Source organism: Coenobita brevimanus, chromosome 103 (genome assembly GCF_032717465.1).
Source record: "Coenobita brevimanus isolate Jiangsu-jjx chromosome 103, ASM3271746v2, whole genome shotgun sequence".
Classification (NCBI taxonomy): domain Eukaryota; kingdom Metazoa; phylum Arthropoda; class Malacostraca; order Decapoda; family Coenobitidae; genus Coenobita; species Coenobita brevimanus.
The window spans coordinates 5423168-5443571 of NC_137056.1; the positions used below are offsets into that span (position 1 = coordinate 5423168).

The following is a 20404-nucleotide window of genomic DNA, read 5'->3' on the forward strand; positions in this document are numbered from 1 at the left end:
TTCTAATTTCTTAACACTGCACAACACTGTAAATTCCTGTGTGTTCTAGTGGCAAGGTATTGCAGTTTATTCACTGTTTATTCACAAAAAACAAGCACCTGTGGCTTGCACTGTTATGAGTATCTGCTCTCCATCGGAGTTAAGCTGTGACTGTTGATGTTGGTGGGGTAACAGAGTTGCCAGATCGCAACAGCCACATTACCAATCTCTTCAACTTTCATTGTCAAATATAACTTTTCATTACCAAATTCATAAAGCTAGCATATATTCTTCACTAATTATATATACAAGTGGAAATACATGTAATCACTCTCCTTATAACTAACACCATGTTGATTATTTTCACACTATGTAGGGTAGCAGATTAATCAGAGAGAGCAAACAATCCACCATCTCCATCCTGTGTATCCTCATACATGTGAAAAATCCATTTGGTAATGCATTATTCTAATGCATTACCAAACGAATTTTTCATTACCAAATTGGCCCACACTTGGTAATGAAAAATACCAAATGGCAACCTGACAGGGGAGGGGGGAGGGGGAGGAAGGAAGGGGTGAAGGGACCATGGTGTAACAGCTGTTCGGTGCCAGGCGGGAATTTCAAATTATGGGAGGGAAAAAAGTCAGATTTTTTTCGAATTCTTTGCGGTTTTTGGCCCATTTTGGGAATATTGGATCCCAGGAGGATTATGTCCGGTTAGTGGGGATGTTCGGATATTGGGCGTTCGGATATTAGAGGGATTACTGTATTTGTATTTCTAATTGTATTTTGGCACCCAAAAGAAACAGTATTTGTATTTGTATTTTTGCATCCTAATGTTACAAGTATTTGTATTTGTTATACCTATTATAGGAAAAGTGTATGGTAGGATACTTACTGACAGAGTTAGAGAAAGAACAGAGAAATTAGTTGGAGAAGAACAGGGAGGCTTTAGGAAGGGAAGAGGTTGTGTAGATCAGATATTCATTCTTAGATCTTTAGTGGAAAAGTTTCTAGAGAAGGGAAAGAAGTTGTATGTGGCTTTCATGGATTTGGAGAAAGCATATGACAGGGTGGATAGACAAGGATTGTGGAAAGTGTTAAGAATATGTGGAGTAGATGGGAAGTTGTTGAATGCTGTGAAGAGTAAGTACGATGGTGCGAAGGCTGCAGTGCGTGTGGAAGGTGAACTAAGTGAATTTTTCTCTTTGAAAGTTGGGTTGAAACAGGGGTGTGTCATGTCTCCATGGTTGTTCAATCTGTACATGGATGGGGTAATAAAAGAGGTACAAGGTAGGGTAGTGGATATTGGAGTGGCCCTGGTGAGAGAGGATAGTGTTTGGAAACTCCCTGTACTGTTGTTTGCAGATGATACTGTGTTGTTGAGTGAAGATGAAGGGGAGCTGCAAGGCTTGGTGGATGAGTTTGGAAGAGTGTGTAAGAAACAGAATCTAAAGGTGAATGTAAGGAAGAGTAAAGTGATGGTCTTTGAGAGGGGTGAAGGCAGTGAAAGTACAGCGAGGTTGGATGGTGAGGAATTGGTAAATGTGAGTACGTTTAAGTACTTGGATAGTGTGATGAGTAAGGATGGAGGTTTGGAGGGTGAAGTGCTTGAAAGGGTACAGCAGGGAAGAAAGGTTGCTGGTTCTTTGAAAGCGGTGATAAGAAACAGGGAAGAGAGCATGGAAGTGAAAAAGTTACTACATGACAGTATTGTGATACCAACTCTAACATATGGAAGTGAAGCTTGGATGTTGTTGGAAGGACACAACTCAAGAGTGAGAGCAGTGGAAATGAGTTATTTAAGAGGAGCCTGTGGAGTCACATGGAGAGACAGGCTGACGAATGAGGATATAAAGGAGCGTTGTGGTGTGGATGTGGATGTGATAGGAAGCGTTATGAGGAACACACTGAGGTGGTTTGGCCATGTGGAGAGAATGGAGGGCGAAAGACTGACGAAGAGAGTGTGTGTGAGTGAGGTGGAGGGGGGAAGAGGGAGGGGGAGGCCGAGGATGAGATGGAGGGATGGGGTGGAGAGGAATATGAGAGAGGGGGGTGTGAGTTGGGAGCAGGGCGACTTGTTTGTGGCCACCCCAAACGGGATTGAGGCGTCTGACAATAGATAGATAGATCGATTTGTATTTGTATTTGACCTCTTAAAAATCAGTATTTGATCCAACCCTGATTACGTAGATCGTCGTATCTGTGCATTGCTATATTGGGAATTTATTGTGATTTTTTTTCCTGTGATCGTTTTCAGGAATACACAGCCATGCCAGACAGCAATGACGAATAATCTGATCCATCGTATGTGCCAGGGGAATCCAGTGAGGATGATAGTACTGAAAGTGAGTTATCACTAGGCGATAATGAATTACGGAAGGAAGATGACCTGACTGAGGAGAGTGGGTGCAGGTATCTGGTGGACATTTTTGCAGACCAATGGCCAGACGCCATTCCTGCCTTCAGTGACGGTGCTGCCCAGGATATGATGCCCCCTACATTTGCTTCCCCTGGGGCTGCTTTTAGTCATTTTCTTGATGACGAAGTGATGACAAAAATTGTGTTCATGGGTGAATGAAAGGGCTGATGTGTAATGGGCTGTGAATCCTAGTAAAAGTAAAGTACATGGCCTAAAATGGAGACCATTTACAATTGATTAAATGCATGTTTTTATAGGACTACTGATGGTGATGGGGGTGTCACAGTACCCAGATATGCATATGTACTGGTCTCACAGTGTGTGTTATGGAGGCCCGCCCCCAAGGCTAAGTGGCGTGTCACGAAAGCCAAGAAAAAACTAGAACACCCCAACACTTTCTTCATCACGCCCTTCCACCGTACCCCCCTACTTATAGTACAGTAACCCCTCCAATATCCGGATCAATAGAGCCATAGGCAGGTCCGGATAGTGGTCCTGTCCGGATATTGGGCCCCAGCTTATGGACTAGTACTTACGGACCCTAACTCTGAAAAACACCTATACATCTCCCTCTGGACATGCATAGCACCTATTTAAGATCCAAATCACACCAATAAGGGACATAAAAGACTGAAATAAATGCAAAAGAACCATAAAATGAGGTTTTAGAGGTGAGTTTATACAATATTAAACATTCTGGGTACTTACAAGTCCCTTTGTCTTGGACTGGTTTGAACCGCCAGTTTGCAGTCCACAGTTAATCCTCTGCACTCTAAATTCTAATTTCTTAACACTGCACAACACTGTAAATTCCTGTGTGTTCTAGTGGCAAGGTATTGCAGTTTATTCACTGTTTATTCACAAAAAACAAGCACCTGTGGCTTGCACTGTTATGAGTATCTGCTCTCCATCGGAGTTAAGCTGTGACTGTTGATGTTGGTGGGGTAACAGAGTTGCCAGATCGCAACAGCCACATTACCAATCTCCTCAACTTTCATTGTCAAATATAACTTTTCATTACCAAATTCGTAAAGCTAGCATATATTCTTCACTAATTATATATACAAGTGGAAATACATGTAATCACTCTCCTTATAACTAACACCATGTTGATTATTTTCACACTATGTAGGGTAGCAGATTAATCAGAGAGAGCAAACAATCCACCATCTCCATCCTGTGTATCCTCATACATGTGAAAAATCCATTTGGTAATGCATTATTCTAATGCATTACCAAACGAATTTTTCATTACCAAATTGGCCCACACTTGGTAATGAAAAATACCAAATGGCAACCTGACAGGGGAGGGGGGAGGGGGAGGAAGGAAGGGGTGAAGGGACCATGGTGTAACAGCTGTTTGGCGCCAGGCGGGAATTTCAAATTATGGGAGGGAAAAAAAGTCAGATTTTTTTCGAATTTTTTGCAGTTTTTGGCCCATTTTGGGAATATTGGATCCCAGGAGGATTATGTCCGGTTAGTGGGGATGTTCGGATATTGGGCGTTCAGATATTAGAGGGATTACTGTACTGGTAAGTAAGATGTGTGTATGTAATGAATATATATATATATATATATATATACAGGTAAGCCCTTAATTCACGCGAGGGTTACGTTCCCAGACCCTTCGTGTATGTGGTAAATTCATGTATGCATTCTGCCCTTGTGTGCACATAATTACGCATGTCTACTAAGTATATTACATCTGAATAATACTGTTTATGCACTACATACACCTTATAAACTAGCATAAAGTATGAAAAACAACAAAAATGTAAGAAATTTAACACTGAAACCTGACAAGCACAGGCGTAGGTGAAGACAATTCAGCAGTCTGGTGCACAAGCCCTCACTGCCTCCCATATGCTACATTCTGCCTTCTTTATTGTCCAAACAGTTGACTCATTCACCCAAAACATACGGTTCCGAGCCAGTTCACAGGCGTAGGTGGAGACACTTTAGCAGTCTGGTGCACTAGCCCTCACTGACTCCCGTATGCTACGTTCTGCCTTCTTTATTGTGAGAACAGTTGACTCACCCCAAACACATTGTTCAGAGACAATTCACCATCAAAACATGGACGATTCCCTGTCATTCTATAAATATACTTATTATTGATTAATTAATACTTTAATAACTAATTTTCAGGGGGATTTTATAACTCATATAAGTAAAAAACTAGTGTACTGTACTTGCTAAATAAACTGGTATGTAAATAAATGACGGGGAATCATCCTGACGGAGAATTGTCGCCGACATTCCTCCCTTAAATTTGTTCAACACTTTAACTTTCTCTGTCAGCAACATCACTTTACGAGTCCGTTTTGGTGTGTTACCACATGCATCACTAGCACTATGCTTAGGCACCATGTTGGCAAACAAGGCAAGCAATCACTGGAAGGCGGAAAAATAAGCCATAAATAAAGATTCATGAGTCACGCATGGTTCGACCGTCGGATTCAAACTGACTGTGTGGTGCGTGGTAGACCAACCTCCCACACACACACACACACACACATACATATATGTATGCACATGGGCAGCAGGTAGGCATTTTTATATTTTATTTATTTCTCTTGTATATTAAATTTATTTATTTGAATACTATAATTTTATGTTTTAATTATTGTACGAAAAATTCGTGGATAACCGAAATCGCATGAATTAAGGGCTTACCTGTATGTATTTAATATAGACAGAAAGGGAACATATGACACTTTACTGAAGAAAAAATAAGTAATATCTGTTAAGTATTCTTTATGCATGTTCATGATTGGGGGGGGGGATGGGCAGGCTACGTGACGCCCTGCGGCATGGGCGCAAAGGGGTTAAAAAAAAATAATAGCAGAGAAGGCCTAACTGGAAAGGTGTTATCACATAACTGGGGGCTTTACCCTCAGACCCCGCAATGATTATAACATACCTCACAGCATGTGAACCAAAATGTGTATTTGGAAAAACATATGCCAAAACAGTATCATGCATTACGAGAGTTCGGTAATCATCACACGACCATGGGATGGCAAGGTAGATGCGACCATAAAGAAAATATTTATACACATCACACAAGAGACACCCATCAATATATGATCAGGCTCACAAAATAACACTCAGCAGTTACCGACGAAGTTTGAATTCATGACCAAGATGAATTCAAGCAACCAAGAAGACGGGGGTTTGAATTCAAGCGACCAAGAAGACGGGGGTTGGAATTCAAGCGACCAAGAAGACGGGGGTTGGAATTCAAGCGACCAAGAAGACGGGGGTTGGAATTCAAGCGACCAAGAAAACGGGGGTTGGAATTCAAGCGACCAAGAAGACGGGGGTTGGAATTCAAGTGACCAAGAAGATGGGGGTTGGAATTCAAGCGATCAAGAAGACGGGGGTTGGAATTCAAGTGACCAAGAAGACAGGTTGGAATTCAAGCGACCAAGAAGACAGGGGTTGGAATTCAAGCAACCAAGAAGACGGGGGTTGGAATTGAAGCGACCATGAAGAAGGGAGTTGGAATTCAAGTGACCAAGAAGACGAGGGTTGGAACTCAAGCGACCAAGAAGACGGGGATTGGAATTCAAGCGACCAAGAAGACGGGGGTTGGAATTCAAGCGACCATGAAGACGGGGGTTGGAATTCGAGTGACCAAGAAGACGGTGTAGGTGGTGGTGACCATCATCCACTCTCTTGATGTAGTGCTGCCTACTTCTTCCTTAGCCTGTATCATTTTTTTCTGTGCCTGCCCTCCTCTCTTCCTATTTCTTCCATCTGTCCTGTCACTTCTTATTGCTTTTCTTTCCTTTACAGGTAGCTTTACATTGAGTGACAAACCTAATGGTTTCCTGTAAGCCAAGAAACCATTTACAACGCTGGGTGGTAACCATATAACCAAACCATACGTGCTCCCTACCTATCAACAAGTGGGTTGGTGAAGGGTTAGTGCCCCTCCCCGTAAAACAAATAACTCAAAGTCAAATGGCCACCCCTTATGAGATTATGGCACCTGGCAATAAATAGATAGATAGTTACCGGTATATAACAATGCTTCATATTCCATAAAATCTATCTATCTATTGCCCGACGCCATAATCCCGTAAGGAGTGGCCATTTGACTTTGAGTTATTTGTTTTACGGGGAGGGGCACTAACCCTCCACCAACCCACTTGCTGACACGTAGGGAGCACGTATGAGTTGGTTATATGGTTACCACCCAGCGTTGTAAATGGTTTCTTGGCTTACAGGAAACCATTTGGCTTGTCACTCAATGTAAAGCCACCTGTAAAGGAACGAAAAGCAATAAGTGACAAGAGAGATGGGAGAAATAGGAAGAGAGGACGACAGGCACAGAAAAAGAATGATAAAGGCTAAGGAAGAAGTAGGCAGCACTACATCAAGTGAGTGGATGATGGTCGCCACCACCTACCACCCTTATTCCATAAAATACTGGTAAAAAATATACAGTACACGGTATGAAGTACAATAATGGAACCCTCTATTTACAATAATTTTTAAATCAAATGATTTAAAAACAGCCCACACTATATGCTGATGAAAAAAAAAAAAAAAAAAATGGCAAAGGGTCCAGCCAAGACTTCATTCCAATAGGAAAGTTGGAAATACCACATGACTCATATTTAATACATAGCTAACTTTTTAGGTTTTATTTTACAAGTACACAATACGGAACCCAGTAAAATAACGGTCATAGACAGGTAGGCCATCAAAATATATAACTTTTTCGTTAAATACGATACCATTCGCAAGTGCATAATAACCGCGATTACCCACCAGTCAAGAGGCCCCCCCCCCCACAGAAAGTCCTGTCCATGAGAGCTGAAATAAAGAAAGTTTCCATAACTCTACTTTCCTTTCCTTTCCTACTGATTTAGTAAGGATACCTGGTCAAACTTTACATGTATACCTCATGCGATTTTTTACTTTTTGTTAAAATTTTGTAGTAGATTCAGTCATTCTAAGAACCTTTTCTTCTATGACACTTCTCTCGGAAACTGATAATCAAACGAGTTACATGTGATTTATATCTGCCAATCACAGACAAGCGCGCTTTGCGTCAGCCAATGAAATTCATCCTCAACGATGACGAGGATACTGATTAAGGTAAGCTTCTGGGTTAGGTTAGGTAAATTTGATAGGTTAGGTTTGGTTGGGTAATTCTGACAGGTTAGGTTAGGTTAATTTCGTTTAGCTATAAAAATAGGACATTTCACATGGTAACAGGCATCCAACCTGAGTGTTTTCTGTTTCTCGTTTATTATCAATTTCCAAATGTCACAGAGGAAAAGATTCTTAGAATGACAGAATCTACTAGAAAATGGCAACGAAAAATTGAAAATTGCATGAGGTGTATGTGCAAAAATTGACCATATACCCCTAGTTTGGAAAGTTTAATAACATTTCCAGCTTATCAAATAGGGCACAGAAGGATTGGTTTGCTGTCACTGCCATGACATAAAGCAGCGAATGCAGCAATTTCACTGTGTTTCAAGGTCGCAACTATGGAGTGCCTTTATTCATATTTGGGAAAGGGTTTAATAGGCGTAGGTTTCGTTAGGATAGGTATGGTTACTTTAATGAATAATGCAGCAGTTTGAATCAGCCATTTTTGAATGATGAGGATGATTTTACCTTCAATTTTGTCGGATTTGCCACATTCGTGGGGGGGGAAAGGGGAAATGGGCACAATGAAGCATTCTAACAAAAATGAATGTCATAATCATTCAAAACACCTCAGAAAAAAATTGTTGCCCAATAGGGGTTTATTGTGTACTGTACTTGTAAAATTTTACTTTTTAAAGGTAGCACTGCAAGCATCGGAAACTACCCTTAAACAGCTTGTCCTATGAGGTCTGGTTACTTTTTAACTGAAATATTTGCCTTACGAGTCCTCTACATTCTTAAATGATACAAAAATACTTTTTGTTACCTGCTTGCCACGATAGAAGAGACGTTGTCTGTCTGCTGCAACCCCTAGCTTCTCCTCTACCATTGCACGAAAATCCTTGATGCTGGTGAGCTTAGACATAGTCAGGACAGCAGTCTGGCTGCCATCCATTGTCCGAACCTTCACATACATCGTGAGCTTTGACACACAACACAGCAAACTTCCCAATGTCCCTTTGACATCAACAAACCCCAGTGCCCAACCCGCGGTCTTTCCGTCCAGTGCTTCGTTGATTGGCGGGAAAAGATTGTAAACAATGAATGCATTATCTCAGTTTAGGAACTGACTTATTAACATTTTAGAAAAGTTGTCAGTCAAATATTTCATTGATATATTTAATCAGTAATAATATTTTTTATTGCAATTCACACCATTATTCTGGACAGACACAATTTGAGGAGTGCAGGAAATCGAGTGCGAGTTTGAGAGAGTGAATGAACGGAAAAGTGTGTGTGCGTGTGTGTGTGTGTCCCACTGAGCTCATGTTTTTGTCTTTTCTTGGAGGGAACAATTTGCTGGCTCCTGCCTTTGGTTCTCACTTCCTTGCACACACACACACACACACACACACACACACGTCACCCGGATGGTAGGGATATGGAGGAAGGGCTGGGTAAATGAACGCAACTATATAGTGAGTTCATCCTATATTCTCCCGTACATTTTTTTTTTTTTTTTAGACAACAACCAATTCGGCTGCTAAACATAATTTTAAAATTTCGCAGTGCATTCCTGATGGTAATCGGACGAGTTGGTTACCATGGTGACGACAGACGCCTAATGTTTCGAACCGAGGGTGGCGTACTTGCATGCATCGCAGATTGCATTTGAAGACATAATTGCATAATGTCATACAGGTTAAGAAGTAGTAATATTCTTGAAGGTGGCCTTAGAGTTTGTATTTATGATTTGTTACATACAGTTTTTAAGAAAGTGACCACTTCTTGGTGCAGGTGTTAACTAACTTTACTGCAGCATTGTCATTTATTTAGTACGTTTTGCACTACAGTATTTGGCATCAGTTGCCTTCAGAGATATACTGAATGGTAGCCACTAAAAGTATTCAGAATGCATCTTAGAAGTTTTTCAATATTACCAAATCATTTTTCAAGTAGGATGTCACCATTAAACCCAGGTACAGTACAGTAGTTGCTACACTATATTTTGTTTATTTTATTGAGGTAGGAAGGTATCTAGGATGTGCAACTCGCAAGTGATGCAATACTGAGTGACAGGAAATACATTGGTATCTAACAGAATCAACAAACAGATGCATGGTGATCTAGTGGGATTAAGCACATGAGTTTAATCTTGGGGGCAGTTGGAGTTATTGCTCATATACTGCCGCTCATGGGTAGTGACTCATCATTCTTGCCATATATGTCTAGGGTGAGTAGCCTAGCCCTTGTTGTGACAATAAAGTTGTAATACTGTAAAGAAAGTGAACTTGGCCAATAAGTGAAGGTAAAGTGGATAAAAAAAAAAAATAATAATAATATGCCACCTAATTTTTTCCTCTGTATAAGCTCTGAGATTAGTGAGGAAATTGGCACCATGAAACTGAAGCTTAATTCTGCATGCAGCCTATTCCCATTAAGGTATTATTTGGGGAAATTCTTCATGAAATTTAATGGCAGTCTTATTATTAAGTTTTTAAAGTTCTGTACGATACATTTTCTAGAGGTAGGTGGTGGCGACCATCATCCACTCACTTGATGTAGTGCTGCCTACTTCTTCCTTAGCCTGTATCATTCTTATTCTGTGCCTGTCCTCCTCTCTTCCTATTTCTCCCATCTTTCCTGTTACTTCTTATTGCTTTTCTTTCCTTTACAGGTGGCTATACATTGAGTGACAAGCCAAATGGTTTCCTGTAAGCCAAGATACCATTTACAATGCTGGGTGGTAACCATATAACCAAACCATACATGCTCCCTATATGTCACCAAGTGGGTTGGTGGAGGATTAGTGCCCCTCCCCGTAAAACAAATAACTCAAGGTCAGGTGGCCACCCCGTGCGGGATTATGGCATCTGGCTCTAGATAGATAGATAGATAGACAAAATAAATTTCTTGGGGGTCAAAGTTTTGGAAAACTCACAAACATTGAAAAGTTTGCAATTATTGGTGCGATGAGATACAGAATCAGTGGTCATTTACCGAATCGGCTACAAATAGACACTTTTAAGAGGAAAATATAATTTTTATCACCATATAGGTTCATACATACCTAATATTTGAAATTTTGTGTTATTTTTGGTATACATTAATGACCTAGTTAATGAGTTAGAATGTCCAGCCCTTCCCTTTACAGACAATACCAAAATTTATAACAGGATTGGCAACATGGATGATGTACAAGCTCTGCAAAGAGACTTGAACAATCTAGAAAACTGACGTAGGAAATGGCTGTTAAAATTTATTGCTGAGACATGCGCCACAGTCCACTTAGGCCACAGAAATCCTGGTTTTGTCTATGAAATAAATAGAAGGGAACTGAAATCATCAGATGTGGAAAAAGATCTAGGCATATTTGTATCTTCAGGCCTAAAACTGGCTAAGCATAATGCTGAAGTGGTGGGTAAAGGAAATAGAATGGTTGGTCTAATAAGAAGAAGCTTTTCTCATCTCTTTTCTGTCCAGCTCTCTATGCAAGAGTTAACTGTTACTCCCAGTCCTTCATTTATGCAACAGGTCAACTCTGGAACTGTCTCCTTCTGTCTGTATCTCCTACTTCCTATGATATCCAGTCATTCAAACGCAGTGTGTCCAGGCGTCTCGAAATGAATGGATCTTGAATTTGGTCTTCTGTTATATTGTCTGTTTTTTTCTTGGAAGGAATGGTTTGCTGGCTCCATGCCTTTGGTTCCTTCTTCCTTGCAAAAAAAAAAAAAAAAAATGGAAGTTGGCTTGTGTAAATCACTGTACTGCATTGTTCATTGGTAAGACCCCACTTGGAATATGAGGTGCAAAGCTGGTTCTCATACTACAGGAAAGACATAATGGGATTGGAAAAAGTACAGAAAAGGATGACAAGACTTGTACCAGAGCTCAGAGACCTAGAATATGTAGAGAGATGTGAAAGACTTGGGCTGACAACTCAAGAGAAGAGAAGACGCCAAGGAGATCTAACTGAAGCTTATAAAATCCTTAACGGGATAGAGCAGTGATTCTCTGACTATAGGTCGATAGAGGAACTTTGACGGGTCGCAGGGACATAGAATAGGCCTAATGCTTTCATTGTATTTTATTTACTTAACTGAAATTGTTATTATCCTTATTACCGTAAAACGCCATAACTTCGGACGGCGTCCAAACTTCGGACATTTCGCAAAAAAATGTAATAATTCAAGTTTCTTGGAAAAGAGTGCGATATTTGCAAAAAATAATGATATGGGTAGGTAGGGTAATCCTCTAAGACTATTATGTATTAATCCTATTAAACTAGCTTGAATATGTGTGGGTGAAAAAAATTCGTGAATCCATTGGAAAAAATAATAACTGAATTTTCTTACCCTGCAAAACTTTGTTCACACAGAACAAACAGTTTCAGTTGTAAAAAAGTGAACAGTACGATTATATGTAGAAAAGTGCTGTAAGTACTGGGAAGTAAACTGTTTCAAAATATATGCATGGATAATCTTGCTATGCCTGCTTTGATGAATACTTCTTTATTTTGCAGAAAAAATTCCTAACTTCGGACAGACAAATTATTTGAGCCAAATAAAGTCCAAACTTCGGACAGACAATAATATTAATGGTAAAGTGATGCTAATTATATAAACAGAAAAACATGGCTAAAACAGCGAAATCTCCTATAAAGAGGAAAAGAGCCTACACAAGTAAAGTGTCCAAAAGTGCCCTGGAAAAGGCTAAAGATGACATAAATAACAAGAACATGAGTGTGCGCAAAGCAGCTGAAAAATATAAATTAAAAAAGAGCACATTACATGATTACCTGATACAAAAACATAGCAAACAAGTGGGACGTAATACTTCACTGAGCCATGATGAAGAGTTACTGGTGTGTCAGAGAATCCTCACATTGGCAGAATGGGGATTCCCACTCGACAATTTGGACTTGAGGATGTTAGTGAAAGCATATTTAGACAAACGAGGGGTTGTTGTGTCACGATTCAGCAACAATGTACCTGGTGTTAAATGGGCCCATTCCTTCTTCAAGCGCCACAAACAAACCCTTAGTAGACGATTGTCCCAGAATATAAAGACTGACAGAGCCAGAGTGACAAGAGCCATGCTAGCCGAGTTCTACAGTAACCTGAAAAAATCACTAGAAGGTGTGCCTCCAGAGAACATAATAAATTTTGATGAGACCAATCTTACTGATGATCCAGGTAAAAAGAAAGTCATAGTGAGGCGGGGCACTAAATATCCAGAGAGAATCATGAACTCAACAAAATCCTCAATATCTATTATGTTCTCTGGAACTGCATTTGGTGTGTTACTCCCTCAATATGTGGTGTATAAAGCTATCCATCTTTACGATACATGGACTGAAGGGGGCCCTCCTGGAACACTATACAATAGGGTAGGTCCCCCAGTGGATGGTTCGACTCGTGTTCATTCGATGACTGGTTCCACAAAATTATCCTCCCCTATGCTAAACGCAAGACAGGTAGAGTTGTCATTATAGGAGACAACTTGGGAAGCCATGTATCACCCAGTGTTATTGAGTCATGTGAGAAACATAATATCTCCTTTCTTCTCTTACCACCTAACTCCACGCACTTGACACAACCTCTCGATGTTGCTGTGTTCCGGCCTCTAAAAGTGCACTGGCGTAAGATCCTCGAGAACTTCAAGAAAACTACTGTTGGTAGGCTGAGTGCTTCATTACCTAAAGACTGCTTCCCAGCACTACTGACCGAACTGGTGGATAAAGTTAAAGGGACCATTGCTGACAACCTACGTAGTGGGTTTAGGAAGTGCGGCATTTATCCTCTTGATCCACAGAAATCCATCTCAAGACTTCCAGAAGATTCAATCCAAGATACAGCTGATACTGGTACACCAGGACCATCTACCAGTACTGCCTTAGACAGCTCAGTGTTGGAATTGTTGAAGGACATGAGGCATGGAACCAGTCAGTCAAGCTCAAGTCCAGCTATAGCGAAACCAAGGCGAAAGAAAAGGTTGAATGTGTCACCGGGCATGAGTATTACTACAAGGGCACTACAAAATGAAACAGAGAGCCAGCATGAAGAGTGTGAAGTTGATGATCCACAACCCCAGCCACTGCAGCCACAAGAGGATACAGCAGAGATAGCAGCACAGCCTTCCACTTCCACATCTGCACCCAACCATGAAGCACAAGCATCTCCCCTGACAGTCACCTCTACCCAGATTATTGGGGATAAAGTTGTTCCCTCAGATTGGGTAGTTGTGAGGGTTCCCTTTGATACCAAAGACAGATATAGGCATTATATTGCTATCATTGTTAAGGTAAAACCAGAAATACATGTCAGGTTTCTCAAACACGTTCAGGGTACACCTCACACATTTGTATACCCAATGGTTGATGACAGCAGTGACAGTGTGTGTGTGTGTGTGTGTGTGTGTGTGTGTGTGTGTGTGTGTGTCTTTAGAACCTGTAAGAAATGTTCAACATCATATTATGTTATTTCGGTATGCATTTGTTGAGTCAATGAGGTAGATACTTGATAATTAAGTGAAGTTTTGTTTAGGAAAATGAGGACAGTTCCTCTTACAGTTTTGGGTATATGCAGTGCATTTTTATTTTATTTTTGCATCTCAAAAAGTTCGTGAATAGTTCTTAGTTCTATTTACGGCCAGAATACCTCACTACAATGTGATATGATGCAATTTAATGTGATATGAAATTACGAGCTCCAAAAAGAAGATATTTTGGGATACTTCTCTATATATATGTATAACTCTGGTCACGAGTGCCCAATATTTTTTTTTACATTTTTTAAAAACTTCTCAAGTGTCCGAAGTTTGGCCAGTGTGTCCAGAGATAGATCCCATTAACCATTCTCATGTTTAAAGGGAAAATACATGGATGTCCGAAGTTTGGAAGAGCTGTCCGAAGTTAGAAAATTTGTTCCTAACTTCGGACACTTGAAAATGAAAAAAAAAAAGCACAAGTTTAGCTTGGCTAATTTTTTTAAATATATGGATTTAGTAGGTACTCTCCCTGGCTACCACATGACACCAACAGGAATAAAATTGCACCATTCTACAAGGAGTTATTCATTAAAACACATAAAAAATGTCCAAAGTTATGGCGTTTTACGGTACACTATTAGCATATTCATAATAACTACAATAGGCTATATACCGATTATTCTCTCTCTCTTTCTCTCTCTCCTGTGTGTTGCAAAGTCTTGAAATATTTCAAATAGGGTCACACACTAAAAGGTTTTAGAACTGCTGGGATAGAGAATGTTAACAAAGACGTTTTCTTTGAGTGTAGTGTAGCCAGCATCGGAACCAATGCATGTAAACTGAAGAAGAAAGGTCATTGGAGAACACTAGCTCGAGCTACATCCTTTGGTGTGAGAGTTGTGAATGACTGGAACACATTACCTGAGTGTGTAGTTAATGCACCTTTGCTAAGTTCTTTCAAAAACATTAAATAAATGTTCATGGTCAGAATCAGATTAATTATTCTTCCCGTTCATAGTTTTTCTTGCTTTACTTGATGACATATGCTCCCACTCTACGATATAGTCGTTGAGTATTACGATGTACAGTAAGGTAGTAGAGAATGTATGAAATGGAGGTCTAATAACTGTAAAAACAAAATGAATTCACACTCAAGGAAGAACAAGAGCTGGGAGCCCTATAAGAGAAGTCTCTGAACGTCCCATGCATTTGAAATAGGAAATAGGTGAGCATGAAATCCAGCAAAAAAAATTGTGCTTGATTTCGTCATCATCATCATCATCATCATCATCATCATCTGGACCGCCTTTCCCACCCTAGGGCAGGGGAGTGCTTGATTTACTTATTAATAAAGATCAGGATTCAGAGCAAAAACAAGCTAAAATTAGCGGGTGTTTCTCTTTTAGATTGCCAACTCTCTTGGCAGACTTCAGTTTTGCACATGTATTGATTTACAGTGCAGATAATTGTATTTGCTTGTTAACTCAATATTTATACAAAGTACAAGTCTGTCAAGGCGAGTTATCGAGCTAAAGATGAAACATTGCTGTTAGCTTTAGCTAGTTTTCACTCTGAATTCTGATTTTTTAATTAATGGTTAAACACAAAATTTTGACTGGATCTCAGATCATTAGGTGTGTATGAACCTATATGGTGGTAAAAATTATAGTACTTTCCACTTAAAAGTGCCAGTTCTGTAATGATTTGGTAAATGACTGCCGATTCAGTATTTCATTGCAGCTTGCAGTTATTACGTTCATCATAGTACAATTAATTTATGGTCATAATCTCCTGGAAATATTTATTAGAGTTGTAACATTACCATCATCTTCAACCTCCTCCTGTCTTAAAGTCACAAGGTACAGAACAGTACTAATAATGGGCTGGGTGCAATCCAGAAATAGGGAGAGAAAGAACGAAAGTAGAGCTATCAGCAGGATGCCCAGTGAAATGAGCCACATAATACTGAGTCATAAAAGCCTGTGTGTTACTGAGTGCAGCTGTATTTACCTCCTCCTTGCATCTGTCTGATCTCTGTATCTCCTTTCCCTGTTTCACTGCGATGTAAACAATATGTTAAGCTATGCTTTCTTAAGCTATTGAATCTGACTGGTGTCCGTTCTTGTTTATTCATCCTGCTACCAGGTAAAATCTTCAACTTAAAGAGGGGTCTCATATTGAAGGGGTTTATTAAGGTTGTATCTAATCCCTCCAATATATACTGTATACTGTATACGGTGTGTATATATATATATATATATATATATATATATATATATATACTGTATACTGAAGACAGTTTGTCATTAGATGGCAAGAGTGAAATGTGAAAGACATCTCCTAGCCCAGTGGGTAAATGTATCATTCTAAAATAAACTATTTGTTGCAGAACATATAACTCCTTGTGGGCAGAAACACAAGAGGAATTGGCTGGCATTCTGGAAAAGGATCAAGAAATGCAAGGAACATTTCACCCAGATGTAAGTTAGATATTATTAATATTTATGGCTTTTAGTTGTGAGTGTGGGAGTCACTCATGAATTTGCCATACAGGCCAAGTAGGCCTATTAGTCATAAAGTTTTTTTTTATCAACACTATTAGCTTTGAAGGTTGATATTTCAGCAGATGATGAAGCTGTTTAATTTGATTTACTGCTAGTATTTGTGATATCTTATTTTACAGTGTCTGAATTGACTTATGTTGGTCTGTAAATTTTGTAAGGATATAAAAAAATTTTAATTACTACAACAGCTGTTTCAAAATTAAAGACCCTAGTTACCTTCACTGATCCAGATCATTGAAGTAATTTGTACAGAATTTAAAGGTCACTCTAGCCTATAAGATGATAATTTTTTTCTGCAGATATTGGTTGCTTTTGTGAAATAGTGGTATTTAGTATTGTACTGCCATCATTATGACAATAATTCTAGCTTGTGTTGATATAAAAAGGATACAGTACACTACCATATTTATGAATGCCCATATCAGCCTTTATCTTCTTTGTGTCAGCAACGTGGTGATGTGGCACAGAAGATGCGTCATGTGTATGTGCAGTATTTGTGTGTTGCACGTAAACTGAACACCTGCCATGACCTTCTACTACACCCTCAGAGGCGACTTCTTCTCCGTCGTCTTCTTGACAATACCTTTGGAAGGATTGTTGAGCTCAAGGTATGTGTTATTTGGCAATTCATTTTTAATACATAACTCCATGTTTACATAAGCCCTTCTCCATTGTAAATTTATTCATGTAAAATAGGTACATGTACTGTAATGTGCTTTCTCCTAATATTGAGAGTGCTCTCCTTCCATGCTAAGGAATATTTTTATGAGGCATGTGTTAGGTGTGCAATGATGTGTGGTAGTGAGTCCCTCTCCCCCTGGGGCGGACTAGGATTACACATGAAGAGTTGAGAGGAAGGATGGGACGGGATTGTATTGGTGTTGTGATGAGGAGAGGTAACGTAAGATGGTCCGGGCATGTTGAGAGGATGGAAGATGACGGTTGGGTGCAGAAGGTGAAAAGTGTGAATGTCAGGGATAAGGTTGCAAAAGGCAGACTGAAAAAGACCTGGGACGAGGTTATTGAGTGTGACCTCAGGGATAATGGACTAAATAGGGAGGCTGCCACGGCTCAAGCTCTGTGGAGAGCTGCCATAGGGCGACCAAGGCTGAAGCATGCAAGCATGTTGGAGCCTTTATAGGTTATATGAATGATATTTAAGGCGACAAATCAGATGAAGAGGGAAAACAGAGATATCATAGGTGGGCAGTGTGTAAAGAATGATGAAGGAAAGGTAGTGATGAACAGGAGAGATTTTAAAAGATGCCTGCAGAGAGCAATACAACCAGTTGTTGAATGAGGATTTTGACTTGGACAGGTAAGGCTTGGACCCAGCAGATCTAGTGTCTGGCCCTTGGCCTTTGATTGAAGCTGCTACTGTGAGCAGGGCAATAGGCAGGATGCAGGTGGGGAAGGCAACAGGTGTGTCTGGGTTGACTGCTGAAATGTTGAAAGCCTCAGGAGTACGGGAGTGGGGTTAGTCACTGACTTGATTAATATGAATATATATGAGAGTGTTGTCCCAGATGATTGGCTGAAGAGTGTAATTGTAAATGTATATGAAGGGAAGGGTGATGCCCTGGAAAGAGGAAATTATAGAGGCATTAACCATTACACCGCGGGCTTGTTTTGCTTTTTCTTGCGGCTCCCGCGGTCATATTCTCACTTCGATAGACTCTCTAAAAATATTTGCCAAAAATCAGTTATTAGTCCTAGAATATTAAAATCATATATGCTTATGGCACATACCTTCAGCTTTCTCCTGGGGTGTTTGTTGAGCCTTCGTTGAGTACCATAGGACTTGTGGAGACCTCTGAAGTTGGGTAACAAAGTCTCCACTTTACACTTCCTGACAACCCATAATATGATTACCACAGTCTGATATCATCACTAGAAACACTATTCTGTGATTCTCAAATAGTTTGGAATCCATACTCCAAAAAAAAACACTGTGTAAGCAATGAAAATCACGAGGGCATATGACCTTCCCACTAGCGCTAGTTCGCCGCTAGTGTTCTGTCATTTATTATTCATAAAAACACTCACAGTTTATATTTCTATTACTATATAACACTTATATATATCTACAGTCTTTATCCATAAGTTTCCTTCAGTAATAGTAGTTTATTGTCACTGTAGGCATTCAATTTCTTTCAGTAAAATACGTAGCATTCACTTTCTCGTCCTGTATACTAGCATTGAGAGTGAATGTCACTTTCACCTTCACTCTCATAACTCATAGTATTCATACATGCTAGAGTGAAACTTTCACTTTCATTACTCCTAGGGTATATACTCATATTCTTATAATACTTCTCATTTACATTTCTATTTACGTTCTCTATTTTATTTACGTTATTTACATTTCTATTTTATTTACGCTGTGTTACGCACTGTCACTTGAAGTAACTTATAAAATTATTTTCCACTGTTCACATATATTTACATTCATTACTTTCACTTGCTGTTTACACATTATTTACACATTATTTACAGTTCCACTTGCACTGTTTTACTCAATAGAAAGATCGTAGTCACTCTTTTATCAAGTGTCAGCCCTTTACCTCTTTCCACACGAGGTTTAGTAGGGGGTAAAGGTCACAGGGCCCTATGCATGGGGTTGAAAAGCGCCGGAAGTTAGCAGGAGCAAATCAGACATACCTTCACTTTGAAAGACAACAGTGAACTGATAGTGGTGGCCTCCTGCCGCCTGGCTTGGGTGAGTGCAATACTACCAACTTTAGCCTTGTGAGACCTGCTAATATATAGCAATGAAATGATTGGCAGAAAACCAAGACAATACATTATAAATTAGGTAGTTCCAGGTGAATGTAAAGATCACTTAGGCTTCTCCCTTCCCTCCTCATATGTATATTTATTACGAAAATAGATTATACGGCATATTTCAAGGGGAAATAAACAGCGAAAATTAGCGAACGAGTGCACGTGAGGTGTTGTCAGATGATAATTAGCCAATTCCAGGTGTATGGCACTATCACTTACCTTATTTCTTTTTTGTATATATTATTTGGTATAAGAATAGGGCATAGGGCTTATTTCAATGGGTGAAATCAGTGGAAAATTCCAGGGAAGATTTACTTAGCATAGAATACAGTGTGGTGGCCTGCAATAATTAGGTAGTTCCAGGTGAATGTAAATATCACTTAGGCTTCTCCCTTCCTTTCTTATATATATTTTTATTACGAAAATAGATTATACAGCATATTTCAAGGGGAAATAAACATCGAAAATTAGCGAACGAGTGCACGTGAGGTGTTGTTAGGTGATAATTAGCCAATTCTAGGTGTATGGCACTCTCACTTACCTTATTTCTTTCTTGTATATATTATTTGGTATAAGAATAGGGCATAGGGCTTATTTCAATGGATGAAATCAGTGAAAAATTCCAGGGAAGATTTACTTAGCGTAGCACAGCCGGGCAGGCGAGAGGATAGGGCAATGGAGGGGGGGCAGGGAGGGGAGTCAAGAACGGGGAGAAATGGCTAAATTGTCAACAATGGATGGGAGTACAGATGAGATTAGGAGTGCTGACTAGTGCTGGACATTTGCAGTACTGATAGATGATACAAGCCACCACTTGAAAGCCTGGGTGAATTCAAAATAACACAGAATTACAAAAGTGACGCCCCGCGGTATGATCCCTTGCTCCCAAGCATCACGAAAGTGACGCCCCGCGGTTAAGAGGTTAAGCTTTGCATGTGGGTGACTGTACACTGAGTGACAAGCCAATTGGTTTCCTGTACACCAGGACACCATTTACTATGCTGGGTGGTAACCATATAACCAAATTTTGTCGCCTGGTGGTTTAGTGGGT

The 20404-nt window shown here is 39.8% G+C and overlaps 2 protein-coding genes across 2 annotated transcripts in view; one reads left to right on the forward strand and one right to left on the reverse strand.

The window, feature by feature from the left end:
• Nucleotides 1–8576, reverse strand: part of LOC145415752 (E3 ubiquitin-protein ligase UHRF1-like) — a 58166-nt gene extending 49590 nt beyond the window's left edge. Inside the window, exon 1 of the mRNA XM_080284989.1 lies at nucleotides 8343–8576. Coding sequence (XP_080141115.1) covers nucleotides 8343–8492 — 150 coding nt within the window. The 5' untranslated portion in view covers nucleotides 8493–8576. The remainder of the gene's footprint in view (nucleotides 1–8342) is intronic.
• A 4035-nt stretch (nucleotides 8577–12611) lies between these two features.
• LOC145415575 (dynein regulatory complex subunit 11-like) overlaps nucleotides 12612–20404 on the forward strand; it is an 87622-nt gene continuing 79829 nt past the window's right edge. The window contains exons 1-3 of the mRNA XM_080284795.1: nucleotides 12612–12711; nucleotides 16388–16485; nucleotides 17016–17177. Of these exons, the coding sequence (XP_080140921.1) occupies nucleotides 12612–12711; nucleotides 16388–16485; nucleotides 17016–17177 (360 nt within the window). The remainder of the gene's footprint in view (nucleotides 12712–16387; nucleotides 16486–17015; nucleotides 17178–20404) is intronic.